This window comes from Citrus clementina, unplaced genomic scaffold, assembly GCF_000493195.1.
Source record: "Citrus clementina cultivar Clemenules unplaced genomic scaffold, Citrus_clementina_v1.0 scaffold_3, whole genome shotgun sequence".
In the NCBI taxonomy this organism is placed as follows: Eukaryota; Viridiplantae; Streptophyta; class Magnoliopsida; order Sapindales; family Rutaceae; genus Citrus; species Citrus x clementina.
In genome coordinates, this window is record NW_006262339.1 from 39,650,717 (window position 1) to 39,671,682 (window position 20,966).

The following is a 20,966-nucleotide window of genomic DNA, read 5'->3' on the forward strand; positions in this document are numbered from 1 at the left end:
TGACCCTTTCTTCCATTTAGAACTCTGTTCGCAAAATAAAAGAGCGCGATCTTTAATGCGTCAATGTCGTCCATAGCCTCAAAATTCAACTTCTCAAATAATGCATCAAATTGCTTAAGATTGATGTTGCGAAATAAATCACAACCAAAATATGTTTTCAGTATCTTATGGCCCGATTTATTATTTGTTAGTGCGGTATCTACGACATAGGAAAGTCTAGTAATAGACACCATTCTCCAATTGACAAGCGTATCAAATGCTCACCAATTTGAAATCATAATTGATCCTCCTCTCTGTATTCTCCATGAGCCACTTGCCTAAGCAAAATATTGTGCAAAATTACACCATTAAACGGAAAGTTTCGGCACTCCAAAAAATACCCAAATATGTCTTTCTTCAACAGATGCAGCTGTCGTTTTGTTAATTTTCGATCGATGGCTTTTACGACCGTAGATAAGTTACACATACTCGAAATTTACCCCGGGAAGTGATCGGCATAAGCTAATATCATCTTGCCTAATTCGTTTCTTGACACTTCTGATTTCGCCATGTATCTATAATATTTTTAATATTATTAGATTGTATTTATAATACAATAACAGGAAAATTAATTTTTGGTAAAAAAAATTTAAAACTGTAATTTGGTGCGATAGGCACGCGCGCTCGCGCAAGCGCGTGCGCTCTAGCTCCCGTCGCTGGGCAGCAGTTCCCTCGCTGGGTAGGCACCATTCTCCCCAAAACAACACAATCACAAATCACGTCCAAAACAACAACCACTACTACAAGCACCACCACCACCACCACCATTATTCTCAAAGTACAACCACTCTTATTCTAAAATTTTATTTTAAATTAATGAAATATAAATAAAATGGCTAACTTTGGTTTTGTTGAAGGCCGTAGAAGATAGATCTGACGCCGATGATGGGTGGAGTCGCTGCCGACGAGGGCTGAAGTTGCCGCCGACTATGGGTGTTTCTTGACTTTGGGAGAGATTACGTGAAAGAGAGATTGTTGGGGGAGAGATGTGATAGGGGCATTTTGGTCTAAAATTTGTTTTTGGCTAATATTGATAGAAATTAGTTTATGGGGTTAAAAAAAAACATAAAAATTTATGATTATTTGTGTAAATTTCCCAATAATATTTGATTGTCGGCCGAGAGTTGCACCTTTTGTCGTCCAGATCAAAACAAATGGCCACTCGCACATGTTATGAAATTTCCGTCGGTTACTCACTCATTGATTGCATTCCATCACTTTACAATTTATATCATCTACTACGTGTCACTCAATATCTTAATTTATTTGACAAGTGTGACTTAAAAATTATAAAGGTAACCCACTTTAATCATTCAAATATTATATATATATATATATATTTTAATGTTGAGAACTACCTTAATAACTAAATTTATTTTATAAGAAAATTGATAAGCACTTAGTCATATTTATTGAGCCAAACTAAAATTCTTTCACCTCTCAGTCACACAAAATAATAAACTAGTCAATAGTGATTCTAGCGAGAACCCTTAAGTTAGTTGTTTCGTATATAAGAAATGGGAAATAAACTAATAAATAAGGTTCCAATCAAAGTTTCCAAATAGAGGTTTATGGTGATATTATTGTAAATCATGTAGCAAGGTAATAGAATGGTTGATTTTTGCCTAACCTCTTTCTTTAACGCAGTCTTTTACTTAAATAGGCTCTTATTTGTGAGTAGGGTTGGTAATATGTGGGTTTGGGTCGGGCTTTTTCCAGCTCAGACCTAAGCCTATATAATTAATATTAGGTCTGGGCCTTGCGAAATCTCATCCAACTTGAATGGGCTTGGGCTTGGGCCGGGCTCGGGCCGGGCTCGGGTTGGGCTTAGGCCTTCAATAATTTTGTTAAATAAATTTTTAATTAAGCTATAAGTTAAAAAAATCTTAAATTAAGATTATTATTATTATTATTAAACAAAAAAATTAATTGCTTCCTTGAATGGGGTTGGATCGGTGACCTCTAAGTAAATATTTGTATTTCTTTTTCTTCATTCCTTTTTTCTCTTCTTCTTCTTCTTATTAATTATTGTAAGTTAAATTATTTTTTTAGATATTACAAATTATTTTTTTTAGATATTACTTATGTTTATGCATTGTAATTTATGCAAAAACTCAAGACTCATATTTATTAAAAAGTATGTTAATTTGGAATGGAATAAGGGATTTAATTCTTTCAATTAAAAATGATTTTTTAATTTATAAATTAAAGCCCCGGCTTAGGCCCAATCTTTTTGCAAAAGCCCTTAACCAGGTCCCTCGGAGCGGGTTCAAACCCGCAGAGCTGGGGCCGACCTGAGGTTTTTTACCAACCCTATTGGTGAGTAGTTTTCTCCTTGGCCGTAGCCTAATATATCCTCTAGTGGTGAGCAATTTTCATCAATCCGTTTTATTTCTAGCCGACCTCATGTGGTTGGACTACTCTGGCATGCCATTTGCTTGTTGGCATCATCTGTACTATTGTTAGCTGAGCTTGAAAAAATATTCGACCTCAACATAACTCTTCTAGATGCATTTCCTAACAAGAGTAGAGATATTTTCATAATTTCCGACTTCTTGTTGTGAAAAATATGAATCCCCCGTTAATTGTAAGGGTTTCTTTTTAACCACTTGTCTTTTTAGTGTGGGGCCCAAATCAGGGCGATCTATGATCTGGGCTTCCAAAAAAAAGTTTGTGTATGGATGTAGGGATGACAAAATTCGGATCTGGATCTGGATCTGGATGTAGGTGCACTCGAATGACAAAATTTGGATTTGGATCACATTGAACATTTGGCATCCGGATTTGTAAAAAAATATGCGGATCTAGATGTAGGAAATATTCGCACAGATTGTAGGCAGATTTATCGGATATCCAGATCCGCAAAATAATAAAATTTAAATATAATTTTAAATTTAATAATTAGCTAATAATATCAAATAAAATTTAATTATAATTTAACAATCAACAATTCAACATAAATAACATACAACAATACCATAAATTCACAAACGATAATTTCACAACATCAATCAAACATTAAAAAAAAAAACTGAGGTAAATCGATTCATTACAATATTATATAATTATTATTACTTTTTTTAACATATTTTTTCATAGTCAATGAAGATTATAGAGTTAATTATGTTTATACATATTAAATAAATAATTTAATTTATACATTTTCAATTGAAATTTAATTAATTAAATAATTTAATTGTAAAATAATGTGGATCCGGATATCCGATTTTTCGAATGCACTTGCATTCGGATTCGGATCCAAATTCGCACGGATCTTGGTTTTTAAGATCCATATCTGCATTTTTTAACATGCTTTTCTGTATGAGTGGAGCTATTGGCACCCCTACATCATTCTTACAAAACCCCACTTAAAAAAAATTACAATTAAGGACAATTGAAAATTAAACATATATAAATTTTTTCCAGCAAATTACCTAATTCATAATCAATCATTTTCCCAAAAAAAAAATCTATATGTTACTTCCTATTTAGCTAAAATAAATTGTACAAATTTAGAATAATCTATTGTTCTCTTTTGATTTTTTATTGATTAAATATTTTTATACTTAAAATTGCTTTGAAATTATAATTTTAAAAAATGTGTTATTTTAGCCAATGATTAATACTAAAAAACTTATCACCCATATAACTTTTTAATTTGTGTGTAGATTAATAATAAAATTAAAAATAATTAAAAAATAACACAATAATACTTTGAGTTTTAATAATAAATCAAATCAAATGAAAATTAAGAACTTAGAAAAATGTATCTAAAAGAAGGGGCATTTTCAAAAATAAAATGAATATAAATAAAAATGATGTTTTATGAGGAGATGAGAGGGGTGCCAATAGTCCAACTCTTTCTGTATTTTTTCTGATTCTAAGTTTATTGCCATCCCTCTTTGGATCATACATCCGATTACTTAGTTCACCCCCCGATCTCTCTATCTACCCACAACGTTCACACTGCACTCACTAAATTTCTTCGTTCACTCTAGTAGGTTTCTTTAAGGACCCAACTTAGAAAATTCCAATCTTCCCCTCGATCTCAAGCCCGGATCGATCAAGACGGGACAGAGCTGTTAAAGGCCTAAACTTCCCAAGAAAAGGCCTGGGCTTGGGTTGGTCTTTAACTGACTCAGTCCGACCCGTCCCTTTTGCCAACCCGGTAACATCACGTTTTTACAACTTTCCATTTTCCATTTACCGAAGTGAAGTGGAAGTGTGCAAGTGTCACATTTTTGCTCCGCTGGTTAGTTGTCGGTGGAGTTGTGTGGGTCCCGTCCCTCTGTAAGGTACCTTCCTCCAAATCCAGCCTGTAATCGCTTTAAATCTCCAACACTTTTCTCAACCTAACGCAAAATCCACCGTTGATTTCTCCAAACAGTGTTCGACATTTAAACAACTCGTCTTACGGAACCTGAAAAAGACGCTGCATCCGCCTTGTCAAATCCTTTGCTTCCCATTTCTCTCATCTTCCCCCAAGTGAATCTCGAAACAACAGGTAGATCTGGTGAGAACGAGAAAATAAAGATGAAGAATGGCAGTGTGGCAATGACACTGACAGTGGCACTAGTACTGGCACTGGCAGTGAGTTTGGCAAATGGAGATGAATCAGAGAAGGTGATAGTGAAGAAGGTGAAGGGGAAAAAAGTTTGCATAAAAGGGTGGGAGTGCCCAACATGGTCGAAATTCTGCTGTAACGAGACGATATCAGACTATTTCCAGGTTTACCAGTTTGAGAATTTCTTCTCGAAAAGGAACACGCCGGTGGCACATGCCGTGGGCTTCTGGGATTATCAGTCTTTCATTACTGCCACCGTCAAATATCAGCCCCTCGGCTTCGGTACCACCGGTACTAAGCTTGATAAGATGAAGGAGATTTGCGCTTTTCTTGCCCACGTCGGCTGCAAGACCTCTTGTAAGTATACATCTGTGTTTCCTTTTTTCAATATTATTAACTCCTAACTATTGAAGCTCGAACCTAAAGACCTGAGCCTTAGGAAGACCGTTCCTTACCAATGGAGCTAAACCTTGGCTTCGACTTTTTTGTTTCTTATTTATTTATTGCAAATGCAGTATTAGAACTTGGACAGTTGTTTGTTTGTGAAAAATAAAGCTGGCCCCCTGTGGTTTTGGCGACGGTCGTGGAGACCCTCTTGTGTTCTTGTCACTGTAGTCGAAGGCCATAATTTTCTGAATAGGGTCTTTGAGACTGTTTCGGAGAAGAAGGGGTCACTGTTTGTTTTTATTTGGTTGAAATTTGATTCAACAGCGAGTTCAGTTGGTGCTAAAATGTTTTGGGTTGAAACAAGAGCTGTGCAGCTGGAACTGAACCCACTCACATGGGTGTTGAGATGAGATTTAATTGACAGTATGCTGCTATTATCTTTTATGCTATGTTTATGCTTAGAATGAAAAAGAAAAAAAATGGAAGTAAAATAAAAGGCTTATATTGAAACGGCTGTAATGTTTGTATTGTATGCTTAATTAGGTGGATATGGGGTGGCCACTGGAGGACCATTGGCCTGGGGACTTTGCTACAACCATGAAATGAGCCCCAGTCAGTCATATTGTGATGATTCCTACAAATACACATATCCCTGCACCCCTGGAGCTGAGTACTACGGCCGAGGTGCTATACCTATATACTGGTATGCGTGTACTTTTTACATTTTCATCATAGTTCTTTTATTCAAATTTCAGTTGCTGGATATGAATCTTCCTTGTAACTTTTATTGTTGATATTGATTGATTTACCTAAGCTGAGCTGGAAAAAAATTAGTGATAGTGCAGATGATAGACTTGTTTCAAAGCTTTTGTTTGTCATATCATTATCAGGCAGCGTGATTGATTAACTGTATGGTCCACAGAGCAAATGCTACGATCTCTATATTCCGATTTTGGGGGTCAAGAAGCAATGTGTTCGATTCACATGAATCTATATTTTTCGATAGATTTGATGTTCTTTCTTCTTTTACTTTAAATGCCTATTATTAGTTTCTATTATAAAATAGAAACAACAGCCAATATGAATTGAGTTCATTTCTTTCAAACACAATGTCAATGATAGTTTTTTTTCCTGTTGTTGTCATTTGTAGGAACTATAACTATGGAGCTACTGGGGAAGCATTGAGGGCGGATCTGTTGAGTCATCCTGAATACATTGAGCAGAATGCTACCCTTGCCTTTGAGGCTGCAATTTGGAAGTGGATGACCCCGGTCAAGAAATCCCAGCCTTCAGCCCATGATGCCTTTGTTGGCAACTGGAAGCCCACCAAGAATGATACTTTGTCCAAACGGGGACCTAACTTTGGTACCACAATGAATATTCTCTATGGTGAGAGCGTATGCGGTCAGGGTGATATTGATGCTATGAACAACATTGTCTCTCATTACTTGTATTACCTTGATCTGTTGGGTGTTGGTCGAGAGCAGGCAGGACCTAATGAAGAACTCTCTTGTGCTGAGCAGAAAGCCTTCAACCCAAACACCGCGCCTTCAGCTGCATCTTCTTGAGGACGTTTATTGTAGCCAAGCTATTATTGTGGGAGTGACTCTCTCTCTAGGTGGGTACCATTACAATAAGACTGGGGTTAATTAAACTATTTGTTGTAAGTTTTTTTTTTTTTTCCATCTTTTCATATATTGCGCAAGGTCAATTAGTGTGTGGATTGGTCTGCCCCTCTTCATTGCCGTTGTAGATTTGAGATTCATTTGGTTTGTAAAATCTTTGTTGTATCTGGTTACATGATATATGTAATGCTGAACCGCATGAACCACTCGTGTGTTTCAATAGCAGAATTGTAAAGTATATGCTTATATTTTATTTATTCCGGGATATCGTCTCCTAGTTTCGTTTAACCTCTGGTTTCTTAGTCGCAATAATGATTCATGCTCTCATTTGAAATGTTGTTTTGGCTTGGGTATTTGTTGCATACCTACAAATGTCATGGATCACGTGCTATTTATCATTTCTCATCCTGTTAATCGAAAGGTGTATTGGAAGCCTGACGATAGAGTTTTGTTATGCTTCTTGCCGGTTTGATCCGTACGAGGACCGTTCGGTGCCACCTTTGTTGCACGGTTGCAGGACTTATTGACAGGTTTACCAGAACATTCTGGTGAAAATTGATGTGCTGCGCAAAAACCGGTATCCATTCCAGAACCGGAAGACTCCGGCAATCCGGACCAATCCAGATGCGGATTGAAACCAGTGGTCGGGTTACTGATTACAATTTTTTTTTTTTATAAATTTATAATAAAAAGTATAAATATATAAACCTTTTTTTTCAAAAAAAAAAAAAGTCCATTTAGACCCCGCCTTTCAATGATCAGATATTTTTGTTGTACGTGAAAGTAGGAGGTATCCGAATAATTTTCTATTCAATTTTTGCAGAATTAATTGTGAATAAATGCTTGTAGTGGCTAATATCTTGAAGAAAATGTAACCTGAATTCTTAAACCACAAAATTAAGAACTGTGAATTTTGAACTCTGAATTAAAAACTCATTATATACAAAATCCGGGTACGGATGGTTCGGGTTTAGAACAAATTCAAAACTAGTTCTGGGTAAAACGATCCGAACTGAACCCGGCCCGCACCGTCCCTTAAACCCGTGTACCCTGATTTTCAGGGTTGAACTACCCGGACGATCCGCACCCGGATTTTCCCGCTCCTTAGCCCTCATCATTCACCAGCACAGCAGTTTGTCTGATGATTGTTTTTGTAAGACGTATAATAATAGTAATAATAACCCCACTCTTCGAAAAGCATTTTGAGTGCAACTTGCACGGCGCTAACAGCTGCTCTGGTCATCGACGGCCGCGGATTTTGCCGCGAATTTTTTATTTATTCGATTTTTAAACTACAAATAAGTTTGAAGCTGCAACTGCAAATGTGGAGGTCACCTGCAACATCTTACCTGGTCAGTTTCTCTTCCTTTACAATTTTATTTATTTATTTATTTTTTGAACGTATTAGGTTTTCTTCTATTGCAGTTATTGATCGAGTCTGTTTCATGGCTGAATTCATTAAAATAGAATATTTATTTATAGCTTACTTTTTAAATGTCATATATATATTTTTTTCTATAGGTTGGCCGAACCCTGAATTCCATTTACAAATCGGCGGAAAAAATTCAAATATCTAATCAAATCATTGGAAAAGCTATGTCTATGTCATCATTAGAGGTGAATGATCTTTATTTTTGCATTTATTTGAATGGCTTTTGTTATAATTTTATGTGATGAGTGTGTTTTAATGGACGTGGTGTCGGTCAAAGTATCCATTAATTTGCAACAATCATCCAGGGTCAACGCACCAACCAATCCGTAGATCAGTATCCGGAGAGAAATGCTGCAAGTACACGGAATTTTCGAATTGGGGAGAATGTCCCGAGAAAGGATAAGATTAATTTCCTTGTAAACACTGTAAGTAGAATCAATACAAAGAGTTTCTACTGTTATTATTACTCTGCTTCTAATTTTCTGTACCTATGAGCTTTAAGAGGGTGAAAGAGAATCAAACCTCACATCCATTTCTTCTCATTTGAACTTGTCAAAGTAAATGTAGGGGCATATGTATTATTTATTTCTCAAGATGCAGTGGCGCCTGCTGATATATTTTTTTTCATTTTCCTTTCGTTTTTATCTATAATATTAGGATAGCTTGTCATGTTTATGAATAAGATCAATCAACATTCAAGCAAAATTTGTATGCTAAAATTTCTGATCTTCATTTACTGCTGTTAGTCCTTTCTGAATGACTAAGCTTGTGTGTGCAGCTTCTTGACCTCAAGAACAGTAAAGAAGATGTTTATGGCACTCTTGATGCTTGGGTTGCATGGGAGCAAAACTTTCCTGTTGGGTCACTTAAGAAGGCATTGCTTGCTCTTGAGAAGGAACAACAGTGGCACAGAGTAGTTCAGGTGTGATTAAAAATCTCTCTTACAACGCAATTTTGCATGAGTTTATGTGTATCTTTTTATGCGCTGATCTTAAAATTTGCCAATCTGCTAAGATCATAACTTAGCAATGTACAAACCCAGTGCGAAGTGAGATCATGGTAGGAACAAATCTCTTTTTAATTGATTGAATACCTTATTAGCACCCTTACCTGATGTGTATCTTTTTATGTGCTGATCTTAAAATTTGCCAATCTGCTAAGATCATAACTTAGCAATGTACAAACCCAGTGCGAAGTGAGATCATGGTAGGAACAAATCTCTTTTTAATTGTTTGAATACCTTATTAGCACCCTTACCTGATGAGTTTGACTTGTGTAATATGTATTCATATGTTCACGTGAAATTTGAAAGTTTAAACTTAGACAAGTTATACCATTTGCCTCAACAGTTGCTTAAATTTGAACTCTTCATTAACTGGTAAAATCTGATTACTTTATTATCTATCAAAGTTTGGTCTTCATGTAGAAAGAATGTTTAAAATAGTACTGGGACATTATGTTTCTTTAATGATTCATAAGTTTCATTTCTTCAAAAATTTCTAGGTAATCAAATGGATGTTAAGCAAGGGGCAGGGATCTACAATGGGCACATGTGGACAATTAATACGGGCTTTAGATATGGACCACAGAGCAGAAGAAGCACACAAGTTTTGGGAGAAGAGAATTGGTATAGACCTCCATTCTGTCCCTTGGCAATTATGCAAAAGCATGATCGCTATTTATTATCGAAACAATATGCTGGAGAGGCTCATAAAGGTACACTTTTGACTCATGTGCTTACAAGAACTGCAAAGATATATATCCATTTCATTAATCTGCCCACGTTGATCAAGCATGAAATATTTATCTAAATTTGATCTTGACAATTGAACTTTTTCATCATCTCAGTTACATGTTACATATATATATGTAAATTATTTTTTGCTTTTTTCACACGGGCCTTGCAAACAAGAAAAGAAAAGCGACGCTTCGCCTGCAGAAAAAAGAAAGAGGGGGGGGGGGGGGGAATTGGAGAAAGGAGAGAAACAATCATTTTTGCTTTTTACAATTTTTTATGTGGACCCCACAGACAGGAAAAGCAGTTGATTGTCAGAATTTTTTAAATTGACTAATTGATTTAGGCAGATGCCGAAATCAGACAATTGGATGTTTCTCAAAATCCAGACTGTGCATATGAGAAGTGTGCGTGCAGTAATAATAATGATTATTTCTATAATTTGGTTGGAGAAATGAAGCGAACTTTGAAATTCATTCTAAATTTGGATATGCTTTCTTCCCAAAATCCAGACTTTACATTTGAGATGTGTGTGTGTGTGTGTGTGTGTGTGAGTAGTAGTAGTAAGTAAACACAAGTTAGAATTTCATGATGATGATGAGTTGCAGGCTATTAGTGCGATATCTAATATTTGGCCTTATGTATATGCACACTAAAGTAATTTGGTTGAAGAAAAAAACACAGCTTAGAATTTCATGATGATGATGATGAGGAGGAGGAGGAGGAGGAGGAGTTGCAGGCTATTAATGCGATATGTAATATTTGGCCTTATGTATATGTACGCTAAAGTAATTTGGCCGAAGAAATAAACACAACTTATAATTTCATGATGATGATGCAAAGTTGCAGGCTATCAGTGTGATATCCCAGTCTTTGGACCATATTTATATGCACGGTAAAGTGTTCTGGTTGGAGAAGTAAACACAAATTAGAATTTCATTGACATGTTTTTTTACCCTTTAACAAGGACATCCAGTAAGTTGCCCCTTATTGATGATGTCTTTTGATTTTGCTAGCTTCTCTGTTATATGCAATCTTTTAGGCAATAGGTGTGTTATTCAATTGTTGGACTAAATTGCTGCTAAGTCATGGTCGATTTTCCTTTTCATACTTGTCATCTTGGTTACTAACCTATGTATGTGATCTTGTCATAATTGTGTCTCAAAGCTTTTCAAGGGTCTTGAAGCTTTTGATCGTAAACCTCCAGAGAAATCAATAGTGCAGAGAGTTGCAGATGCATACGAGGTGTTGGGCTTATTAGAAGAGAAAGAAAGGGTCTTGGAGAAGTACAAGGATCTCTTCACTGAGAAAGAGAAACGGTCCAATAAAAAATCTAAGTCATCATCTATGAAAGGCAAGAAATCAGGTAAGCCTTTTCAGATCAATGTTATTGATGTTTTTCTGTTGATAAAAGTTCTGCAAAACAAGACAGCTTTGGATCAAAAGTCAGAATTTGCATGAAAAAAAAAAAATAAAAGTTATTTTCATAGATTCACTAATGTTTCACACCTGAAGAATAATTATGCAAACAGTAATTTGACTAGTTTAGTGAATAATGAAATGATAATTTGGGTTGTGGCAAGAAGAGAAGGAATCAGAAAGATTAATGGCTATCTTTGGGTCTAAACAAAAGAATATTTGAAGATTGGTTATCCCTTTTGGTATAAAAGTGAGGTGTTGGGCCTCTCTTTATGCTTGGATAACATTTGAGTTCAAATATGTGTCTTTCTATTTCACCTCTCTGAATTGGGGACCAGCATTACAGTGATTGGAGATACTATTTTGTGTAATATGTATTTCTAATTGCTTTTGAATGGTATTTGGTGGTTTCAGGGCGTATAAGAGACACGCCAGTTTCTGATGGTGTTACCAATGCCATAGAGGACATACAATAATGTCTAAAAGACTTGTGAATGCTTTTTCCTTATTATTGGAAGCACGGGTAGGGCCTATTTTCTCAACTAGCTGTGGTATTGCGAAATTTTCTTTTTGAAACTTTCTGCCTGTAATAACAGCAATGTTATTAAAGAAGCTTCAGTTCTAGAGGATTTGGGAGGCAGGAAAAAGCAGACAAAAGGTTTTTAAATACGTGTGCCATTCAGCGTTTATAAATTATTCTAGAGGACCCTTATATACTGTTTGGCTTTTTTTTTTTCAAATTTTTGGTGGTGATAAATAGATAGTGTAAATTTATCAGCTACATAACAATGATTATTTACTTTCTTTTCTCTAAGAGCTACATGAAAGTCAGAAAGTTTACAGTTTTCCCCCATTTTATCTTGCTTCTGTTCAAATATCATTTCGCGAATTCTTGTTATATCGCTGGGGAATTTGAATTCTAAGATGGACTTGGTTTTTAATTCAAAAGAAATTAAAAATTAAAATTTCATAATAGGTTTAAGTCTAGTATTTTTATATAGCTAGGTTGGTCCTCGTAATAGGTTTAAGTGTAGTATTTTTGTATAGCTAGGTTGGTCCTCTCAAATCTCAAACAAACACGTAGTAGACATGGTGGCCCGTATCTTTGGTGTGGCTGCCGCAACAAGCTTAACTCTGAGAATTTATCCTCTTCTACAGGGATATATGATAAGAAAATGTGCAATAAACCACTTTATTAGAATGAGCCTTTTTTTTTTTTAATTAATTGTTACAATTTACAATATATTACGATCTGGAGTCTACCGAAACTCTAGATACATATATTTATAGTACAGTCTAAAAATCTAAAACAAGACATTATTGACGCCACCAGATGTTGCGACGAACCTAATGACAATTATAAATTTAGAATAAGCCTTAAAACTTGTGATCGGAAAAGAACCAGTTGGATAGATCCAGAGTCCTTTGGTATATATGAAGCAGTTCCTCGATTTCCAATTATCTTGTTTGAACTTTCATGTTAAATATGCAACCATTTGCTGATGCAGCCACATAAAATTCTTAAGAATGTAACAATTTCATTTTCTTTCGTCTTGGTGACTTACTGTTAATGTTAACATGGCTTTTGCGTCACGTGTTGCGCGTACGAACCAATAAAGTGAGCAACCTAGCAAAGCAAAGCATGTGATTTGAAAGGACTCAGCTGCTGCTGCTGCTGACTCTGGCCATGTGACTGTGAAGAAGGTTATTTGGTAGCTAGTGAAGCATCAAGAAGTTACAAGCATGTGACTCTTGATAAATGATAATTGTTCATTCTTTCCACAGCCACCACAAACCACACAATATTAGTTTCCTTTTAGTGCCTATATATAATCAATCTACAGACATACATACACTCACAGGCAATGCACAATTGTATGCAGATCAATTGTGTAAATATGCAGAGCCACAAAGCTTTCAAATTACTTCTGTGGTGTGGTTGCCTCACATTTGCTTCTCTCCTAGGCCAAGGTTTCTCTCTCTCTCTCTATAGCCACATTGCTAACATACATATAAATCTTCAGTAACAGCTCATCAGCTGACTTGACTGATTGACTTTCTATTGCTTGCAGGTAAGGGAGAGAAATGCAGCAAATATTCTCCAACACTGCAACAAACTCAGGTGGGTTTCGGCAGTCCTCCAACATTTACGGCTCGAGTGCATAACAACTGCCCTATGTGTCCAGTTATTAATATCCACTTGAAGTGTGGGAACTTTTCTCAGGCTCTAGTCAATCCCAGACTGCTCAAGGTGATTTCATACAACAATTGTGTTGTTAACAGTGGCTTCCCTCTGTCACCACTGCAAACATTTTCTTTCAATTATTCACATCCCAAGTATGTCATGCAACCCGCTACTTGGTCCTTCCAGTGCGAGTGATGCCTCATACTCTTCTGTATTTTCTTATGTTTAATTTGCCTCTAGTTTGAACCAAGCTTAATGCAAAAAGGGTATCTACTTTCCTGTTAATTTTTTTTTTATTTTTTTTCAATATCCATATCAGCTAAATCTCCGCTAAACCCATTAAATACAAGTTCAGGTATTATGCTATTTATCCTTGATTAGCAATTTGTAAGCTGAGGAGATTACGAGTGATGGTTGTCTTAATTTCAATTATGGTGATTTCTCACTGTGGAGTTGTCCTTGATAACACAGAAACACACCCCACAAAGCTCTCAAAAATAAAACTCTTATTTCTCTAGGTATAACCATCAATGATCAATATGCTTGTCAATGGTGAGTGTAATGATCCACGTGGGGGATGAAATCACGGATGTAGTTGATGGTGCCGAGAAACTGTTGAATTTGCCTTTTGGATTTCGTGATCCTTGTATACTTCTAAAGTAGGTTACGCCTTCGGTTCGACCAAATAGTTCAAAAACTGTGAACCAATTGATTTTTTTGTACGAACCAAATCGAATCAAACAAAAAAACCAATCAATCCAATGGTAAAATTGAAAATACACACACACTCGCACTCAAAATATTACTTAATTATTATTAAATAATTTTATCTTATTATTTTTTTGCACAAAGCAAGAATTGTTAATGGTTCCAATTGAATTAGATTTAAAAAAAAAAGTCAAATTTAGGTAAAAAGTCTAAATATTTTTAAAAATATATTAAATTTCTTGAACCAAATACTATTAAACCGATTTTTGGTTCGATTCTAAAATTTAGTTCCTATTCAGTTTTAGCTTTCAAGAACCAATCGGTTCCGGACCAAATAGTGCCCAACCCTATTTAAAAGTTTAAAACAAATCACATGCACTTAAGCTCACAGGTAATTAAGGGTTAGAAATTCCAAATTCTCATCAGCCCTAGTAAATATGATTTAGTCAAAGAACTACCCAGAAAATACTGTGCCCCAGAATATAATACATCATTAAAATAAATTTACAACTTCATTCAAAATTGTTGTAAACAATTAATTACAATTCCAGCGCTACCTAGCCAATATGTAAAAATCAAAGTCTAAATCCAACTACTTAAAGCTGGTTGTATGCTTTCACAAATGTCCACTGATTCAATATAACAGTAAAATTAAGCTTGGTGAATGTCTAACACAACTTCATCCTAGGTGTTTTCTTAGGTATAAACCTATATACACAAGTCAAGAAATCACTCAAATGTACTAACTTATGAATTGACCCTTTTGAATTTCCTTTTATATTCAACTTCTTTTATCTTGGTTGACTGTTGAATTTTGTATTAACTCTGGTGTATCAGTAAGTGCAGCAGCAAACTCAACAGAAGTAAGATTATACACCATTGGGTATTCAAACTGCAATCAGAAGTAAGATAGTGGGATCCAACTAAATGAACTGTTCCAGTCCGTTCATCCCGCACTTTAATGCTTGAAGAGCCTGAAATAAACCATAGATATCATTGATAAGGTTGAGGTTTTTCACTTTTGTGAGAAAACTATCTGAAATTTTAAGATCAGAACCAAAAAAGAAGATAGTATAGAAATAGAAGACAACAAACCGAAACACTTTATAACGTAATAACAAAATAATATACACTCACAGTTATACTCCGTCCATCCAATGACTTGATTTTCAAGATCGTACAATACTAGCTTATTTGAAAGAACTAAATCTGCAAGGGAAAAAAGTAACAGATAAGGCTAGTAAGAATGTTCTGAAATAGTTATTTTGTACTTACGGAAAGATTACTCTTCATCCGGTCCTATAAAAGTGAAAGAATCATAATTCATAATGACTATAGTTACAACTTTGCTTTCAAGAATCTTTAAGATGCTGCTAGCTTGGTAACTAGATGATGCCAATTTGCAGCATGAATAAGCTTAAATGAGCAAGGAGTGTTAAATATTAACTTCTGGAAAAATGTAATGTGAACACTGCAGCTGAGCGTACCATGCACCCAAAACAATCTTTATTTAAGAAAATTATGTTACTAGAATTAGAATTTTCCATCCATTTTCACCATTCACCCTTGTCATGCAGTCATACATTTTGGATATTTCTCTCTTCATGTGCATCAAATGCTTACAAATGATAGGTGTATGTGAATAACAATGTAGGCAAGGTGAAAAGGTCAATATTTACTTTGACAAGGACTTAGGTAAATATGCCTCTGAAGGACATGGATGAATCAACTGGGCTGTGCTTTAAAGGAGAGTGACGTCTGAGTGTGTGGTTAAAAGTGTGCTAAATAAATAAAAAACATGAAAATAATTTATGTTCTATGGAGTTTACTCAGAAAGTAAATCATTTGAGTTTAACATCATGATGTCAAAGTTCTCGGAGTATACCTCCCAAAAGAGTCATGTTCTTCCTATCCCTAGATTGCATTCCACTGTTTTGCCAACCTATGCACCACAAATCCTCCTGCAAAAACAAGTATCATTAAATAAGATTATTCACAGAAATGGCCAGTGGAAAAATAATATTGCAACAGAAGCAGATAAATAGTAAATGTTATGCAAGAACCACAGCTTCGACAAGGAATAACAAAATCAGAAGCTTAAGCTGTTTGACCATCTTCAGAAAAAGGGGAATCCCACATCACCAAGGAGTGATAAGTTCTAGAGGAAGACAGAAAGCAGTGTGCGATATCTTAGGCAGTTATCTAAACTTAAAGCCCTGGAATAACCAAGAAACTGATGGCTGGTCCAAACATTTTGAAGCAAAATATGTACATATCCGTCCAATGTATGAAATATCAAGTTTTCAAAAGTAAATCAGAGGGATACATAGCATATACTATTACAGAAACTGGAAATACTATCTAAATGTCTCGAATCCAAATAAAGTGATAAAACCAACCTTATTGATAACCTGCCGGTAAGCCAAAGAAATAAGATGTAACAAGCATCAATACAGACACATTTGAAGAAGGAAATTTAAGGTAATTGGCTACAATAAGGCTAGTGCTCAAATCAAGAAACTAGTTGGGAGAACAAAAAGCACAGGACAACTGGTAAAAGCTAATGATTTCACTACATTCAAAATATTTTCCAGGCCTAATATACCCCTCCATTTTGATAAATTTGTATCTTGACCCCAGCTATGCCACTGTTAGTGCCTTATCTTTCAAGATCACAAGTGCAGGGAAGGCATATGCTACAGTTAAAGCGATGATAACTTTGTAAAAACTGAGTTTGAGTTGTTTATACAGAAATATAAGTTTGATAAATTCTTCCCATGCGCAATACTTGAGAGAAAAATAAAATGGAGCAAGCAAGAATACCAATGAAAACATCGATAAAAAAAAGAGTTTTCATAAATATCTATAGTTCAAAATACTTACAAAGGGGAATAGATACTCATGTGGATAAACCTTCAGAGAAACTGAGTTTTCAAAATGAAAAGTGACATTTGGAAATCCCTCATCAACACTGCATGGAAAACAAAATGTGTACCTGTAAAACTACTGTTTGACCCATTACCTGGAACTAATATTGAATAAATTCAGTGTCACTGCAATGTATAATTCAGTACGTCAATTACACATCCAAACACGTCTAGCAAAAAGAAAATAAAGAGTTAAATTAACAAAAGAATTATGAATTAGAATCCAGAGATTGATCATAATTTGTGATACTCGTAGAATACTAATAAAGATAAGAAAGCTCCACCAACAAAATCAAATACCAATCACTTAGTAATCATATAGAACTGAGCATCTGATACAGAACATTCTTTCCAAAGATTGAAAAAAGAAAAATACTGATAAAAATGAACAAAGCGGAGTCACAAATAAAAGAATGAGCAGTTATACGAGTTTTTTTTTCCTTTGTTTTTTAAAGAAGCGGGCCAAATTCTGTTGGAAGAACTCTTGTACCTGCTCAAGAGATCTTACTGGTTAAAACAACTAGTATCTAACCAGTGTGCAGTTATACTGATAAAATTATTAAAATCTGGCATTGTCTTTCCAAAAGGGTAGTCTAGCATTCAATGCTAAAGTCATTCAAATATAATAATAAAAAAGTCCTTGTGTGATCCTTTTTAAATGATTTTCACTCATCAACTGAAAGAAAGAAAAGGAATTCTACCAAGCAACTAGTAATTGCACACTAAGCACCTAACATTTTATTAAAATAAATATCTAAAAAATACAATAGCCACACAAATAAGTCTCCAAGTGATACTTGGTATCAAAGATGTTCTGAGATAAATTGCACAATCCAAAGAGAAAAAGGAAAACAATAACAGTCACATTTTTCTGCTAGTATCTTTTGAGATTTTCACATGAAAAAGAATTTTCAGTGTCAACATTCATGTTGATTTCATAATATAATACCGCATGTACAGTGCATACCTTTCAGAATACTGAAAGCATGTATATTCATCATGAACAGTATGGACTTTCAAATCAGGCTGCTGAGATATTATCTGAAGTGAAATATATAAAATTGTAAGGAGGCTTATTCCACTGAACTTCTCCAAAATATATATTCTATTACATCACATACCTTACTTACTAATGGCTCATAAACCATTTCTGGAAGGTAGGCCAAGGTTGTACCACTGTCTATTATCGTACCTTTATTGTCTCCTACTCCAAATACATCGGTGGGAAGATTTAGGAAATCAAGACCAACTTGAACTGCCGTCATGTTGATGCTGTAATGTGGCCTACAATTTTTTTAATAATAGCATATAGCTTAATAGGTGAAATCTTCATGCCCCAAGATTTTAGAGGATTAGGACGAAAATTTAAGTGCTGAATAATGAACAATTTTTCTACAATGTCAATACAATGAATAAAGGGAAATTTCAATAAAATAAGTATGTCTTCAAGGGAGAAAAAAAAAAGAGGAAAAAAAAACTTTGCCTTTCTCAAGAAGCTGAGACCATAAACAAGAATTTATGTTCTTTATATGACGTTACGCAGTTGATTCCATGGTTGGAGTATCTCATTACAACCACTAACAATTCATAACAAAAGCAGATTTCAAAATTGATGATTTCCATAATTCCATCTCCATAGAAATGGTACCATGCATGCTTGACTTGCATACAATAACTTTAACATTCTACAAGATATATCAAAACTTGAAATTTTTATTTATACCATGAAGCATTGAATCCTAGTAAATAAAAACTCATTATTTCATCCTTTTATAGCGAACAAAGATAAACAAGACTTTTTTGTTTCAAAGAAGATGTCCTTAGTTGTTCTTGGGTCCCTACAAGCTGGTTTTTTCAGTTTTAAGTATCATTTTTCAGGTCCATGGGTATATTGGTATTTGCCAGATTTGTGGGGATGTCCCATACTTCTGCCCCAATCTTTTTCATTTTCCTTTTGGTTAAATATGCCTTCTACAAGTTATGATCAATATAGCCTCTGGAGGTTTCATCCAAAAGAAACAATTAGGATAATCGAATAGCGGAACCTATTATGTTAAAAAAAAAATTAAAACAATAATTTTTCTTATCAAAATAAATTAATAAATAATAAACAAACAAAATCTGGCCAGAGGAAAATTAAAAAAGAAAAAGAAAAAGAAAAAGAAAAAGAAAAGAAATAAAAAAGCACTCAAAAACCTTAAATTGAAACATTACACTTACTGATTGGGAACCAATGGAGTCTTGTTAACTTCTGGTTGGACAACATGCCCAATAGCAAAGATACCACCTCCATTTATTCCATCTAAGCAGTGAGCAAACATCTTTCTTACCCCTCCAGATGAAGCAAGTTGTGAAATCATAGATGAATTAGATTTTCCAAATCCAATTATCCCATCAAGTGCTTCTTCATTAGTTGAATCTAGATTCCCAGATTGTCTAGCACCACAACTTCAAAAAAGAATAATAAATCAATAAATAATTAATATTATGGCATTAATATGAGCACATGAATGATTAAATATAAGATGTGAAATCTCACAATCTCCCATAGAAAAAAACATAGTTACAGAATCGATAAAATTTAAAGTTAACCAAATCTCCGAGACAATCATTTATAGTACCTTCTCTACCGCACCACGAGCCTTTTTCTTAAAGAAAAAACTCCAAGAATTTAAGAAAATTACAATTTAAGACATGCAAAGAAGAAACTAAGAATCAAAATACAATGCAAAAGATTTGTGGAAAAGGAGAAAGTGAAACAAAAAGAGAAGGATCTGAAAAATTAAAATATAAGTTCAAATGTGTGTAATAGGTCATTATTTGATGCAGATTGCAACTAGAAAGCCTCAACGGCTCGACCTAAACAAAGAAACTAGCATAATAGATCATAAAACTTTAAAAATGGTTATGCTAATAAGTTGCAATGGTCAAGAGATTAAGCCTAGAGCACTTTGATAACTGGAAAGAATCCTCAAAAAAGAAAAAAAAAAGAAAAATATTTATGTAAATAGCTATTACAGAAATACCAAACATATAAATATGCAACAGAATTAGCGAGCATTCAAAAGTGTAGACGGACAACACACCCAAAAATGAGGCTTCCATTTGTTGATGTAGTTTGGAGATCCCCAGACACTTTATCATATTGTACAACATCCTGTACAAAGTATCCAGTAGTGGAGCTTCCATCTCCGTATATCTCAAGATACGGACAGGATGTATTAGCCATGCAATCAGTCAACGGACCTCCGTAGACCCCATGGCAAAACTCCTGATCACAAGTAACGAACTTCCCAGTGGACGAGTCCTTTATATCGTACAACGTTAGCTCAATACCAAGAGAGCTCCTTCTTGGGCATTCTTTGCATTGAATGCAATTCACCCACATTATATCACTCCCGGTATCTACTTGCACGTAATAGTCCTTTGGAGGTGTTCCAATTCCAATTTTCGCATAATAAAGCCTAACAAAATAAAATAAAATAAAATACAATTCATAATGATCATACAGTCTTTGGTCTAACAAATCATAATTTAATTTTTTTTTAAGTCAAAGTCGATAATAATAGTAAGAACATAAAAAATGAAACGAACCCGACACCGTCAGGGCGGCTGGTGCCGCCTAATGGAAGATCGACGCCGGCGAGAATACGAAGCTGGCGGCGGGCGTCGTGTTCTTTGAGGAGACTGAGGGAGCGCTCGCGGCCAGCGTATCTGTACTTGACGCTGAACACTCCATGATTTGAGGAGACGCCACCAACAGCCGCCGTCGCAATTAGAACGATACAGAGGCAATTACGAAGACAAAGACCCATCACTTTTCACTATTCAACTTCGCCTTTGCTTCGCTTAATTTTTTTTTTTTAATTTTTTTCCCTATTTTTCGGTAGGAGGCAGGCAGGAAGGATTACTGGATTAGGAGGAACAGAATGTCAGCCGGCCCGC

The 20,966-nt window shown here is 35.0% G+C and overlaps 4 protein-coding genes across 8 annotated transcripts; 3 read left to right on the forward strand and 1 right to left on the reverse strand.

Annotated features, from left to right (window-relative positions):
• The first annotated feature begins 4,391 nt into the window (after positions 1 to 4,391).
• On the forward strand, positions 4,392 to 6,903 carry LOC18046073 (chitinase-like protein 1). Its single transcript, XM_006443085.2, has 3 exons — positions 4,392 to 4,960; positions 5,534 to 5,693; positions 6,141 to 6,903. Exons 1-3 carry the CDS (start codon positions 4,573 to 4,575, stop codon positions 6,556 to 6,558), a joined length of 966 nt encoding a protein of 321 aa, XP_006443148.1. The 5' UTR covers positions 4,392 to 4,572; the 3' UTR covers positions 6,559 to 6,903.
• Positions 6,904 to 7,621: 718 nt separating this feature from the next.
• LOC18046074 (pentatricopeptide repeat-containing protein At4g18975, chloroplastic) lies at positions 7,622 to 12,877 on the forward strand. Of its 3 annotated transcripts, XM_024189435.1 has the most exons (8): positions 7,623 to 7,967; positions 8,137 to 8,232; positions 8,353 to 8,472; positions 8,826 to 8,969; positions 9,551 to 9,763; positions 10,950 to 11,144; positions 11,243 to 11,247; positions 11,614 to 12,109. In XM_024189435.1, exons 1-8 carry the CDS (start codon positions 7,938 to 7,940, stop codon positions 11,675 to 11,677), a joined length of 867 nt encoding a protein of 288 aa, XP_024045203.1. In that variant the 5' UTR covers positions 7,623 to 7,937; the 3' UTR covers positions 11,678 to 12,109. The 3 variants fall into 3 exon arrangements, with proteins under 3 accessions (XP_024045204.1, XP_024045203.1, XP_006443149.1); XM_024189436.1 differs by lacking the exons at positions 11,243 to 11,247; positions 11,614 to 12,109 and adding an exon at positions 12,821 to 12,877 and having other exon boundaries at positions 7,622 to 7,967; positions 10,950 to 11,148; XM_006443086.2 differs by lacking the exon at positions 11,243 to 11,247 and having other exon boundaries at positions 10,950 to 11,148; positions 11,616 to 12,108.
• A 173-nt stretch (positions 12,878 to 13,050) lies between these two features.
• LOC18046075 (uncharacterized protein At1g05835) lies at positions 13,051 to 13,752 on the forward strand. The gene is made up of 2 exons (XM_006443087.2): positions 13,051 to 13,172; positions 13,274 to 13,752. The coding sequence occupies exons 1-2, from the start codon at positions 13,067 to 13,069 to the stop codon at positions 13,579 to 13,581; spliced, it is 414 nt and encodes a 137-aa protein (XP_006443150.1). The 5' UTR covers positions 13,051 to 13,066; the 3' UTR covers positions 13,582 to 13,752.
• An 838-nt stretch (positions 13,753 to 14,590) lies between these two features.
• On the reverse strand, positions 14,591 to 20,966 carry LOC18046076 (aspartic proteinase-like protein 2). Of its 3 annotated transcripts, none has more exons than XM_024188431.1 (9): positions 20,616 to 20,966; positions 20,108 to 20,485; positions 19,242 to 19,469; positions 18,152 to 18,305; positions 17,989 to 18,062; positions 16,978 to 17,065; positions 15,980 to 16,055; positions 15,232 to 15,303; positions 14,591 to 15,068 (listed from the first exon to the last, which is right to left on the reverse strand). In XM_024188431.1, the coding sequence occupies exons 1-9, from the start codon at positions 20,834 to 20,836 to the stop codon at positions 14,914 to 14,916; spliced, it is 1,446 nt and encodes a 481-aa protein (XP_024044199.1). In that variant the 5' UTR covers positions 20,837 to 20,966; the 3' UTR covers positions 14,591 to 14,913. The 3 variants fall into 3 exon arrangements, with proteins under 3 accessions (XP_024044199.1, XP_006443152.1, XP_024044200.1); XM_006443089.2 differs by having other exon boundaries at positions 18,143 to 18,305; XM_024188432.1 differs by lacking the exons at positions 17,989 to 18,062; positions 18,152 to 18,305.